This window comes from Odocoileus virginianus, chromosome 26 (assembly GCF_023699985.2).
Source record: "Odocoileus virginianus isolate 20LAN1187 ecotype Illinois chromosome 26, Ovbor_1.2, whole genome shotgun sequence".
Taxonomy (NCBI): domain Eukaryota; kingdom Metazoa; phylum Chordata; class Mammalia; order Artiodactyla; family Cervidae; genus Odocoileus; species Odocoileus virginianus.
Window position 1 is genome coordinate 24551155 of NC_069699.1, and position 13985 is coordinate 24565139.

A 13985-nucleotide genomic window follows, 5' to 3' on the forward strand; every position below is an offset into this window, starting at 1 on the left:
TCACATGGTATAAAGATAAAAAGAACTGGATTTGAAATCATTGTAAGTGGCTCTATCACTTACTGTGTCATCTTTGTCAAAGTCCATAACTGCTTTGAGCCACAGCTTTTTTGGAAAGTGGAAAAATATTACCTTTAAATGGAGCTTTTGTGAAAATTAATGAGCTCAATTCCACAAAATTCTGTCACACAGCCTTGTAAATCCATCCATCCATTAATCCCTTCATGTATCGATTTAGTGAGTTTTGATAGAGCCTATTCTGTGACAGTGGGGATGCTGAGAATTAAAAGACAGACATGGCATATTGGGGCCATATCCTTTGTATACCCCAGGTGAATTTGCATTCTAAAAATTTTCCAATAAAATTTAAATGGTAGTAGTGAGAAATTAGAGAAAAATGGGAAGAAAGAGGATGAACTTAGCAAAACAATTAACATGATAAAATTGAATGAGTCAAACAAATGTAGGAATGATAAGTGGCAAATTACATGGGAGTCTTAGTAACAATACAGTACAGAAGTTGTGGGGTTTTGTAGCGGCCCAAGAATAGGAAAATGAAACGTTGACTCTAAGATGGCATTTAGATTTCCAAAATGTATCCAGAGGCAAGCAGAAAATGCATGTTTTGGATAAAAATTCTGATCAGCACAGCATTGATATAGGCACAGTGATAGAAGCATCAAGAGTTCTGAGAGAATGTGAAGAAAAATGATAGTTATCACTTTTGAACATTTCTATGTTACACACTGTTTTAAGTAAATGGTATAGCATATCTTATTTCTTTCTCACGACAATGGCAGAGATAATTTTATTATTATCCTCAATTTACAGATGATGAAACTGTGGATCAACAAGTGAAGGAATCTACCGTAGGTCAGGCAGTTTCAGGAAAGGGATTTGTGGCTGGGTTTGTCTGATTCTTGAGGATACAGCCTTGAGTTTAACCCAAGTTAAAAAGTGGAAGGAAACAAAGAGGTGGTCAGTGGGAAACGGAACTTATTTAAGAAAAGTGGAGCTTGAGAGTTATTGGAAGATGTATTTTGCTTTTGTATGCATGATCTTTGCATGTTTGAAATCATATATGAGATGATGAAAGAGACTGAACTACAGATAGTTGTAAAAGCAGAGAAGGAGAGGACATATGTATACCTGTGGCTAATTCATGTTGATGTGTGGCAGAGGCCAACACAATATTGTAGAGCCTTGTCTTCCAATTGAAAAAAAAGAAAATGAAAAAAAAACCCAAAACAGCAATATGACTGCACCAGCAATTTCCGTACGCTTTGATGAACAGGATGACGAAGGAATAAGCCCTCCTGTGATTTCCACTCTGGCACCTGCTTTCAGGATCTAGAAGAATGAGAGCTATTGCCTTGGGTACCTCATCAAGCTTTCTGATTGTGAACATTAAAATAATTATGAACATCTTAGATTTTTATTGGATAATTTAAAATATATAAGTGCTGGAATACTGGGGGCGGGGGGAGGGAGAAGAGACTCAAAAGTAATAAGGGAGTCTTGCATTCTAGAATTATTTTTATTTTTCAGGGCTTTCAGGCCTGTGATGCTAGTGTTCCCTCTCAAAAAGCCCTGTGAGGTTCAGAGGGCAGGTGTTGTCCACAGTTTACAAATGAAAAACTGGGAGGCACAGACTAAAGATAGGAAATGCCAAAGAATGTTCAGACTACCACAAAATTGCACTCACCTAACACACTTGCAAAGTAATGCTCAAAATCATCCAAGCCAGACTTCAATAGTACAGGAACTGAGAATTCCCAGTTGTTCAAGCTGGATTTAGTAAAGGCAGAGGAACCAGAGATCAAATTGCCAATATCTGTTGGATCATAGAAAAAGCAAGAGAATTCCAGAAAAAAAATTTGCCTGTGCTGCAATGACCATGCTAAAGCCTTTGTCTGTGTGGATCACAACAAACTTTCGAAAATTCTTAAAGAAAAGGGAATACCAGACCACCATACCTGCCTCCTGCAAAACCAATATGCATGTCAAGAAGCAACAATTAGAACTGGAAATGGAACAACAGAGTGGTTCCAGATTGGGAAAGGAGTATGTAAAGGCTGTATATTGTCTGTCACCCTGCTTATTTAATTTATATGAAGCACAAGCTGGAATCAAGATTGCCAGGAGAATTATCACTAACTTCAGATATGCAGATGACACCACCCTTATGGCAGAAAGCAGAGAAGAACTGAAGAGCCTCTTGATGAAAGTGAAAGAGAAGAGTGAAAAAGCTGGCTTAAAACTCAACATTCAAAAAATGAAGATTGTGGCATCTGATCCCATCACTTAAAGGCAAATAGGTGGGGAAACAGTGGAAACAGTGACAGATTTTATTTTCTTGGGCTCCAAAATCACTACAGATGGTGACTGCAGCTATGAAATTAAAAGATGGTAGCACCTTGGAAGAAAAGCTATGACCAACCTAGACAGCATACTAAAAAGCAGAGACATTACTTTGACAACAAAGGTCTGTCTAGTCAAAGCTGTGATTTTTCCAGTAGTCAGGTATGGATGTCAGATTTGGACCATAAAGAAAGCTGAGCCCTGAAGAATGGATGCTTTCAAACTGTGGTGTTGGAGAAGACTCTTGAGAGTCCCTTGGACTGCAAGGAGATCAAACCAATCAATCCTAAAGGAAGTCAACCCTGAATATTCATTGGAAGGACTGATGCTGAGGCTGAAGACCAATACTTTGGCCACATGATGCGAAGAGCCAACTCTTTGGAAAAGACGCTGATACTGGGAAAGACTGAAGGCAGGAGAAGAGGACAACAGAGGATGAGATGGTTGGGTGCGTAATCGACTCAATGGACATGAGTTTGAGCAAGCTCTGGGAGATGCTGAAGGACAGGGAAGCCTGGTGTGGTGCAGTCCATTGGGGTCACAAAGTGTTGGACACAATTGAGCAGCTGAACAACGAAAACAACAACAGACCAATCAAGTAATAACTCCTCCAGGCTCACAGACCTGGGTTATCTTAGAGCAGAGACAGGATCCCTGGGGTGCTCAGTCTTGTATTCTTTTCCTAAACTTCATGGTAGTAAGTTTAAAAATCTGCAACCCAGGCATACAGGATTTAACTCTGGTGGGGGGACCCAGCATGGAGGTTCCACGGAAAACGACATGATGGATGCAAAGATAATTTAACTCATTTCAAACAACTATTGATGACCCATACAGTGCCAACAAATATGCAATAGCCTAGAGCTATCAAGATGAAAGTGACAATGCTCTAATCTTAGTGGAGCCCCTAGAATAGGAGAACAAAATAGAAAAAAAGAAAAGTACCGAAAATACTGACTTAAAAGGATGGAAGTAATTTCAAGAGTTTCAAGAAGAGGGTGTAAATGAAGCTGATTTTGAAGATGAATGAAAGTACAATGTCAGTGAAGGAGTAGGAGCACCATTGCATGATTGAACAAGCATGTTTATGCTTGTGGACGTCAAAGTAGTTTGTGTTTCATTGTATGTGGCTGAGAGTTGGGGGTGCTGGAGCAATGGGGTGATGGGAGACAGAGGAAGCTGAACTGTGGATTACCTCTGTGGAAAGGTCTTGTAACATGTTTTTAGGTGCTTAGATTTCAGCAGTTGTACCAATATTCCAAGTGTGTTTAGAAAACAAAAAATGTTCCCGAAGATGTTAAGGTGTTATGAAGTGCTTCTCTGTTTCCTAAGCAGATTTAAAATATTTAAGTCTGCTAAGAAACTTACAATATGAACCTACTTTAAAACCTCTAAAAAGGCAGGGCTTTAAGTATGAAATCTGTTTGCAGTAGACATTTTGGTACCCCCAAAATGTATTACATCCACTCTGCCCACCTCTGATTAATGTGCAGTGTGGGTAAGACAGATAGTTCCATGAAAGTTCACAGGGAGAACTCTGATGCCTGTAGGGGAAGTATTGCTCCTAGGAAAAACCTTTCACTATTAAGGTTGAAAACCTGCATTCAAATACTCCAGACTCCCATCTTTCTTTTTGATTAAAAGTTTTTTTGGTTTTTGATGTGGACCACTTTTAAAGTATTTATTGAATTATGCCCCCACCAGTAACACTGAAAAACCTGAACTTGAACAGTTCTATGAAGACCTACAAGACCTTTTAGAACTAACACCCAAAATAGATATCCTTTTCATTATAGGGGACTGGAAAGCAAAAGTAGGAAGTCAAGAAACACCTGGAGTAACAGGCAAATTTGGCCTTGGAGTACAGAATGAAGCAGGGCAAAAGCTAACAGAGTTTTGCCAAGAGAACACACTGGTCATAGCAAACACCCTCTTGCAACAACACAAGAGAAGACTCTACACATGGGCATCACCAGATGGTCAACACCGAAATCATATTGATTATATTCTTTGTAGCCAAAGATGGAGAAGCTCTATACAGTCAGCAAAAGCAAGACCAGGAGGTGACTGTGGCTCAGATCATGAACTCCTTATTGCCAAATTCAGACTTAAATTGAAGAAAGTAGGGGAAAACCACTAGACCATTCAGGTATGACCTAAATCAAATCCCTTATGATTATACAGTGGAAATAAGAAATAGATTTAAGGGACTAGATCAGATAGACACAGTGCCTGATGAACTATGGATGGAGGTTTGTGACATTGTACAGGAGACAGGGATCAAGACCATCCCCAAGAAAAAGAAATGCAAAAAGGCAAAATGGCTGTCAGAGGAAGCCTTACGAATAGCTGTGAAAAGAAGAGACGCGAAAAGCAAAGGAGAAAAGGAAAGATATCCCCTTCTGAATGCAGAGTTCCAAAGAATAGAAAGGAGAGATAAGAAAGCCTTCCTTGGTGATCAATGCAAAGAAATCAAGGAAAACAACAGAATGGGAAAGACTAGAGATCTCTTCAAGAAAACTAGAGATACCAAGGGAACATTTCATGCAAAGATGGGCTCAATAAAGGTCAGAAATGGTATGGACCTAACAGAAGCAGAAGATATTAAGAAGAGGTGGCAAGAATACACAGAAGAACTGTACAAAAAAGATCTTCATGACCCAGATAATCACAATGGTGTGATCACTCACTTAGAGCCAGACATCCTGGAATGGGAAGTCAAGCAGACCTTAGGAAGCATCATTATGAACAAAGCTAGTGGAGGTGATGGAATTCCAGTTGAGCTATTTCAAATCCTGAAAGATGATGCTTTCAAAATGCTGCACTCAGTATGCCAGCAAATTTGGAAAACTCAGCAGTGGCCACAGGACTGGAAAAGGTCAGTTTTCATTCCAATCTCAAAGAAAGGCAATGCCAAAGAATGCTCAAACTACCGGACAATTGTACTCATCTCACACACTAGCGAAGTAATGCTCAAAATTCTCCAAGCCAGGCTTCAGCAATACATGAACTGTGAACTTCCAGATGTTCAAGCTGGATTTAGAAAAAGCAGAAGAAGCAGAGATCAAATTTCCAACATCTGCTAGATCATTGAAAAAGCAAGAGAGTTCCAGAATTACATCTACTTCTGCTTTATTGACTATGCCAAAGCCTTTGACTGTGTGGGTCGCAATAAACTGTGGAAAATTCTGAAAGAGATGGGAATACTAGACCACCTGACCTGCCTCTTGAGAAACCTGTATGCAGGTCAGGAAGCAATAGTTAGAACTGGACATGGAACAACAGGTTGGTTCCAAATAGGAAAAGGAGTACGTGAAGGCTGTATATTGTCACCCTGTTTATTTAACTTATATGCAGAGTACATCATGAGAAATGCTGGGGTCGAGGAAGCACAAGCTGAATCAAGATTGCTGGGAGAAATATCAATAACCTCAGATATGCGGATGACACTACCCTTATAGCAGAAAGTGAAGAACTAAAGAGCATCTTGATGAAAGTGAAAGAGAAAGGTGAAAAAGTTGGTTTAAAGCTCAACATTCAGAAAACTGAGATCATAGTGTCTGGTCCCATCACTTCATGGCAAATAAATGGGGAAACAGTGGCTGACGTATTTTTTGGGCTCCAAAATCACTGTAGATGGTGATTGCAGCCTAAAATTAAAAGATGTTTACTCTTTGGAAGGAAAGTTATGTCCATCCTAGACAGAATATTAAAAACCAGAGACATTAATTTGTCTACAAAGGTCCATCTAGTCAAGGCTATGGTTTTTCCAGTAGTCGTTTGTGGATGTGAGAGTTGGACTATAAAGAAAGCTGAGTGCCGAAGAATTGATGCTTTTTAACTGTGGTGTTGGAGAAGACCCTTGAGAGTCCCTTGGACTGCAAGGAGATCCAACCAGTCCATCCTAAAGGAGATCAGTCCTGGGTGTTCATTGGAAGGACTGATGTTGAAGCTGAGACTTCAATACTTTGGCCACCTGATGTGAAGAGCTGACTCATTTGAAAAGATCCTGATGCTGGGAAAGATTGAGGGCAGGAGGAGAACGGGACAACAGAGGATGAGATGGTTGGATGGTATCACTGACTCAGTGGACATGGGTTTGGGTGAACTCCGGGAGCTGGTGATGGACAGAGAGGCCTGGCGTGCTGCAATTCGTAGGTTGCAAAGAGTTGAACATGACTGAGCGACTGAACTGAACAATATTGCCTCTGTTTCATGTTTTGTTGTTTTTTTATTTTTGGGGGGCTGTGAGGCGTATGGAATCTTAGCTCCCCAACCGAGAATTAAACCCATATCCCATGCATTGGAAGGGGAAGTCCTAATCATTGGACAACCAAGGTGAACCCCCCTTCCCCACCCATCTTTCAAACTGACAGTTCTAGGAAGCATTCTGCACACTTACCAGAGGTTCGTGTAGAATCACGCCCTCATTGGCTGTAGTAAATCATGTACCACGTAATGATTTTTTCCTCCATCCCTTTTTTACTCACCTCAGACTCTCTTACCTCCTGAGAAAATCATCCATATACACTCAAGTCTTTCTGGGCTCTGCTTTTGGGGAAGAAAAATTAAGATACTATTGACTTTGTTGAGCAAGCCATTGTTTTTACAGAAGGAAACACTTATTTTCCCAGGACATACATATTGCCTGCCATGATAGAATTTTCCATTAGTAACTTCATTGTTGATTAAACATTTTGAGAATTTGACTAACATGTGAAGTAGGAAAGGGAACAAAAGAGGAGGAGATGCTTTAAATTTTGGAGGTCGGAATATAGAGCAGGAGGTAATGGTTAAGTTTATGTCTTGCTAATACTGATGATGAATGAGAGTCGGTGGGTTCTGTGTTATATGCGAATTTGGGCTGCCTTCCAGAGGCTTCAGCTTTTGTTAGAAAAAAGGAAAAGTCATGATCATCCCCAGAACCCTAGTTTTCTTTTTCTTTTTGTAGTAAGGCTTCCTTTACTGAGATTTTTCAGCTAATTGAAATTATACCTGTGATCATGGAAGCTGGATCATTGCATGGGATTCTTCATTATTTATAACATCTGGTATCAGAGAGATTTAGACAGAAACCTTCACTGAGCTGCAGTCTTGATCTTTATTATCTTTTTGGGTGTGTTCATTGTGGTTTTTTTTTTCCCTAGCTTTTTTACAAACGCGCATGACTTCTCTTACTGGAAGCTTTCTGATTCCTTCAAAAGCAATCTTGTCGTTGACACTGTTGGGGTAATGCTTTAATTTGGTAACTATAAACCATTAAGCATTTCAGTATTAAACATTAAAGAAATTTAGGGAATTATGTGTAGAAAGCTATTACATTGCTAATATCTGTATTACATTTGCAATTTAACTATCACTACTAGACAGTAGTTTGCATTTTAATTGAAAAAGCAACACTTCACCTCATAGAATACAGTAGGATTGTGTTATACAAGTAGTAAAGCTCACATGCAGTTTTCAGTGATGCTGATTTTATTAGTTTCTCGTGTTCTAATTGCAAGTGATCACAAGGTGTTTTGAGACTGAGCTCTCAATTTTTAAACTTTAGGACCATTTAGTCAGCTGGCCACAGTTTCAGATTTATTGCTACTTGTATGTTCCATCTTAATCCTCTTTGGGGGATTTTTTTTTTTTTTAACCTTGACATCTCTTACTGTCATCTTTTTTGTATTTATGACATAGCCAACTGCACATATGTATATCCAGTTCAACATACGACCTTTTCCAGCATGTCCCATAAATGATCTATACAGAATTCTTCGGTCAAAAATGTATAGGCCATTCTGTAACATCCAGCCCACCGTAGTAGACCTTACCAGTGCAGATTTTATTTTATTTTCTGTCCCTGCCATATTGTATGTGATGTTTCTCATTTTGCTTAGCTGAACACACCTTGATACTCAAGAAACAAGTGCTTCTTTTTGGGAAACGGTAGGTAGGCATTCTTTGGCTGATTTTAAGTCCTACAGAGGTAGACTTGTGTACTCTAGCCCTGCAGTTATACTATATGACATTTCGCATATCCTGCTTGATAGCCTCCCCGGATGAATCCGCGTAGAGAAACCAGCATCAGTGATATGTAGCCAGTAGACTCAGACTCCAAACTGAGCTCCTGAGTGTCAGAGGAAGTCAGTCACCGCTCACCCTTCGCGTGAGCACTGCTGCCGTCTTGTGGCCTCATCTTCCTCTCTCTGTGTGCTGAGATCAACTTGAAAGTGAAGTGTGCGAGCAGCCCTTAGAACACCTGACCCTTTATAGAAAGTTAACACGTGTCAGGGTGAACTGTTTTATACACCGAGAATGGTCCATGTGCATATTCACAGAGAAAGCAATCAGAACAAGGAGTGTACCTTTCCTGGCTCTTCGTTCCTGCCTTTAATGTCAGTTTGGGAGTTACTGTCTCCAGGGTGTGATTAGAACTTGGAATGTCTTAGAGCTGCACAGCACGTGGCCAGAAGGGCAGTCAAGGTGAGCCACTTGCTGCCTGTAGGTGGTGTGGAAGAAGGCGAAAGAAAGTAGAAAATGTGGAGAGGTGGCTTTTATCTTTGTTGTGGTATCTTAGTTCTTTGATCAGGGATCAAACATGCACCCCCTGCTCTGGAAGCATGGAGTCAACCACTGGACTGGCAAGGAAGTCTCCATCTTTGATTTTTAATTCAGATTTCCCCAATTGTATATATACTTACTTTGTATGTTTCTGTGTATTTAGTTTTATACAGTTGTATCACATGTAGTTTGTATATCCATTCCTGGTCGAGAACCCTCACAATGCCCTTTTATAACCACTCCTGTAGTCCTGCCCCCAATTTCCCTAAACACTGGCAACCAGTAATCCATCCTCTTTCTGAAATTCACGTTCAGCTCTAATCCTAGTTCTAGTTCTTTTTAGATGCTCCTTATCATGTTGGTTTCCTGAAATCTGGCTTTGGAGGCTTCAGAATAATGTCAGAGTTTGCAAGAATTAGGAGACAGGAAGAAAAATCTTAAAAGTTTCTACCAAATAATTTCTGGCATGACTTCCTATTTATTTTGACTCCTAGACAGGCCTTGTTCTAATGCAGTTCTTGTCAAGATTGAACCATATGAAACTTTGACTTGGGTTTGGGGTTGTATATGTAATCTGTCAGGATATATCAGTAATCTGAAATTTTTTGGATGTTTATACTTCTTTTATCTCTATACTCCCTAAGGTTCAAAAAAAAAGAGCTGGCAAAAAACTTACAGCACTACAGTTATTTTTTGTTTGCTCTTCCCGGTGCATATTCTCCACGAACTGGCCACATCAGGTTTCCCCAAATAATGTACCGTACCCTTATATACTGTGGGGCTTCCCAGGTGGCGCAGTAGTAAAGAATCTACCTGGCACTGCAGGAGATGAAGGAGACACAGGTTCAATCCCTGGGTCGGGAAGATTCCCTAGAGGAGCGCATGGCAACCAACTCCAGAATTCTTGCCTGGAGAATCCCATGGACGAAGGAGCCTGGCCAGCTACAGTCCACAAGGTGCAGAGAATCAGACACACACATGCCCTTATATTCTGGAGAGACAGTGTCTGCAGAGCAAGGGACAGACATAGTTAGTGTTTAGGCAAAGAGATTTTCACCTTTGGAAGAGAAGAGACATTAGTTTATGTAGGACTTTTATCTTTTCTGGTGTATTCTAAGTAAAATCAATGATGAATATATTTTATGATGTGAAGCTATATATAATAGAAGAGAACAAGGAATTGTACAAGAAATCAGTAAAAATTATCATACACACTTGGCTGTCAGAAAATAATGATTTGAAACTTTTTCCATGTTTGGGCTAACGTTCTGATATGATGTACTCTTCTATCTAGTCTTTGGAAAACATTTCAGTATTGCAGTTTCAACTCAGTTACATTTCAAGAGCCTTACTGTTTTAGTAATACTACTTTTGGTTATAGATTTAAGATGATATAATGCTATGTTATATAATTTTTGTAGGGTAAATTCTGAGTAAATCCATGAACACTCTGTTTTCTCCTTTTATAGTCACACATATCATGAGTTTTGCTGATTGTTTTATTCCATGTTTATAATCTAACAATTTAATACTATTTTTAGTAACAATGAAATTAAATAAAGTAGGGCTTCTTGTTTCCCTTTGATGTGTTGATTTACTGTGCTTAGAATATTCATATGTGTCTACAGTTTGTAGTTTTATCAATTTGAAGGTGGTTGTTTTGGTTTTTGCATTTTTCAAGGCAAAGTTGAAATTTTTGAAGTTGTATCTTAAAATTCATGCTCTGCCTTACTTTTCGTAGTCACCACATAGGCAATTTATATCAACCCTTAAAAGCTATGAAGTAACTATATTCTTTCACAAATTGACAGTGCAATTGTTCTGATACAGAGAGTGACACCTCATGGTGTATTAACTGTGGAATGCACAGTATTTTTTTTTTTAATCAGAGTTTAAAGAAACAGATTTTTCTTTTCTTTCCTCATAGTGTTAAGCTTTGTTCAAAATGAAGCCCATAAATTTTCTCCATGCTGTAAGCTGGAGAATATGAATTAGAATTTGCTATTCTGGATTGTTACTAGAAGAAATCAAATGCTTTTCAAAAATAATCACTGGTGATCAAAATAGTTTTTGCCTTAATCACTTTATTAAATACTTAAAAATAATTATGTGGGCAATGATAAAAACAGTTTGTATTTTTTCACTATAAATAAAAAGAAATATGTGAATTTAATTTACAGGGTTAGTGAATATAGTTTTATTTTTATTACTGAATTTCTAGAAACATTAATAAAGAAATCAAAATCCAAATTTTCCTTCTCAAAGCAAATGCTGAAAGTTCTCCTAAGGTTTCTGAGAAGGGATTTTTTTTTTTTAATTTTCCTAAAAAAGAAAGGGATATCTCTTGTGCGAACATTTTAAATTTATGGTCCTTTCTGAAATCCTGTTTTGTTTTGTTTTCAAATCAGATCTTGAAAATTTTAAAACCAAAATGAGAAGTACAGTGTCAGTGCGTGAAGGCCAGGGAGTCGTCCTGCTCTGCGGCCCCCCGCCACACTCTGGAGGTAACAAGTGCTATGTTTTTGCTTCTTATATTTATGAAATAAGTTTCAGGGCAAGACCCACAGCATATGTGCTCTTATTGCTTCCATAAATTACCTTGAGAAACTTGATAATCCAAGCATTGTATTTTGCCAGCTGAGTTGGAATATAAGAAACTCAGTAAAACACTGTCTATCTAGAGAAGTTTACAAACATGATTTACTCATTCCAACAAGAAAGGTCTAAAGGCAGGCAAGATCAAGTTCATTTCACTTACCTAATGGTGCTGAACAATGCTTCATCCTTACACTATTATCATTTGTTATTCAGTTTTAGACCATGACATAAATTGGTGTCTCTGGGGTTTTTTCCTCTCTTTCCCTCTCTCTTTCTTTCTGTCTCTCCCCCCTGCCTCATACACACACACTTATACATGATTATTGATATATGCTGTTGGCCCTCTTGATATATATGTAATAAGTATTGAAAATGAAATATGTTTATATAGTCACATCATTTTTATTGAGGTGTTGAAATTGCAAATTTTATGCTACATTGGTATAAATTGAAATATTGCTGAAAATTCAGGAGCTTAATGAAATAGCTACAAGAGTGAAAATGATCTTCTGCACGTATGAAAATAATTTAATAAGCCCTGGTCCCTGTTAAGAGCCTGGAGTGCTGGTTAGATTTTCCTCTCGGGCTCCTGACCAGAGGGGAAACTGAAGTCTTCTTCCCATGAGAGTAAAGCTTATTCAAATGAAAACATGCTAGACTCCATTTGTTTCTTGACATCTGAACCAGTCCTTATGGCCCGTTGGTGACTTGGCAGTTTAAATCACAAAACCTTCAGCCCAGTAAAAGACATTTCCCGTCTTCAGTATCTGATCATTTGAAATGTCTGAGTCAGCTGCACACTGCAAATTTGGGGCTTCTCTGCCTTCCCTGCCCACGTGTTGGTGGGTATGAGTTTAAATCGGGCTCCCCAGTCTAATTCAGCAGTATGTATTTTGCTGACATCATGAAGTTCCATCAGATCTTTGACTTTGAAGGGAAGCATAGATTTTCTTGATTAGCAAGAAAAGCAACTGATCCCAAAGTGACTTGAAGAAAACAGGGAGTTTTACTGGCTCATGTAACTGGGTTGATCACGTGCTCTCTATAGAGCTGTGTGGCTAACGTGGAGATGTGCCACCCAGAACAACTCGCTGCCTTCCTGTGGGCAGTGGGGTCAGCCAGTGGGCTCCTGCTCTCAGCTCCTTCCCAGTCTCCTTGGCTGCAGGAGCCACTTGCCTATGGTCCCACCCTTCCAGGTGCTGCCTGCATCTGGTGTCTGAACAAGAGGAGGGTGTCTTGTGGTCAGCCATTTCTGCCTGTTAACACTGGGCAGTCCTGGTGAGCAGTGCTCAATCCAGAGCTACCTGCCAGGATGACCATGACTTTTTTTGGATGACCCCAATTTGACTTCTTTCTGATCTCAGATCCTGCTTCTGCCTCCTTGTATTCACAGGTTTTGGTCATTAATCAAAATCTTTTATCCCAGACTCTAGTCTTTGCTCCAGAGAAGGCAGTGGCACCCCACTCCAGTACTCTTGCCTAGAAAATCCCATGGACGGAGGAACCTGGTGGGCTGCAGTCCATGGGGTCACTACGAGTCGGACACGATTGAGCGACTTCACTTTCACTTTTCACTTTCACACCTTGGAGAATAAAATGGCAGCCCACTCCAGTGTTCTTGCCTGGAGAATCCCAGGGACGGAGGAGCCTGGTGGGCTGCCGTCTATGGGGTCGCACAGAGTTGGACACGACTGAAGCGACTTAGCAGCAGCAGCAACAGCAGTCTTTGCTCCCTGAGAACCCAAACTACTGGAACCACTAGCTTAGCCAGCTTCATAAGCAGTTTATCTTTCTTGGTATTTTTTGGCTCTGCTTCCCTCCGTGTTGATTCTTTTGTTCTGTAGACTCCCTGTGTAGCACAGGTGGCCCCTGGCAACTCCGGGCTCTCATGGAGAGCCTCTTGGACCAGACAGCCTGTTGCTCAGTGGCTCCTGATTTTAATTGGATCAGCCTTGCTTATGAGATTTTTTCCCTCCAGCAAAGGGCTGAAATCAGCTCCATCTAATGACAAGCACTGGGATAAGAAAGACATAGTTTTCAAAGGAAAAGGGTTTCCTTATGAGAAAAAAAAAAAGAAAAACAAGGGAGAGGGATGTGTTAGATTCCCACTAACCACTAAAGCAGTGTTAGAATTACAGCTAGTAAGCAAGTATCAAAACGACTAAAATTTACTGTTTAAATCAACATAAAATAGTAGCTGGGCAGTCTTGTCTATGATGTATTTGGGAAATGTTGACCCAGTTTATGAGCCTGCCTAGATGATCTTCTTTAAGTGCTTTTATGATGCACTTGCTGATGACAGAGGAGGGGCACTTTTAGTTGCACACAGTGAGAGTGTCTTAATAGGCTGTTGGATAAAACATTACACAAGATGAAACATTTCTACTGTCATGAAATTGGAGAACTGCCCACCAATCACAGCTCTCCTCATGTAATGACATACTGATTTCTCTCTGCCTTTGGTGACTTCATATAGT

General features: G+C 39.7%; 1 protein-coding gene across 1 annotated transcript in view; it reads left to right on the forward strand.

Annotated features, from left to right (window-relative positions):
- CNTN3 (contactin 3) overlaps nucleotides 1-13985 on the forward strand; it is a 382508-nt gene that overhangs the window by 197313 nt on the left and 171210 nt on the right. Inside the window, exon 5 of the mRNA XM_070455661.1 lies at nucleotides 11319-11414. Coding sequence (XP_070311762.1) covers nucleotides 11319-11414 — 96 coding nt within the window. The remainder of the gene's footprint in view (nucleotides 1-11318; nucleotides 11415-13985) is intronic.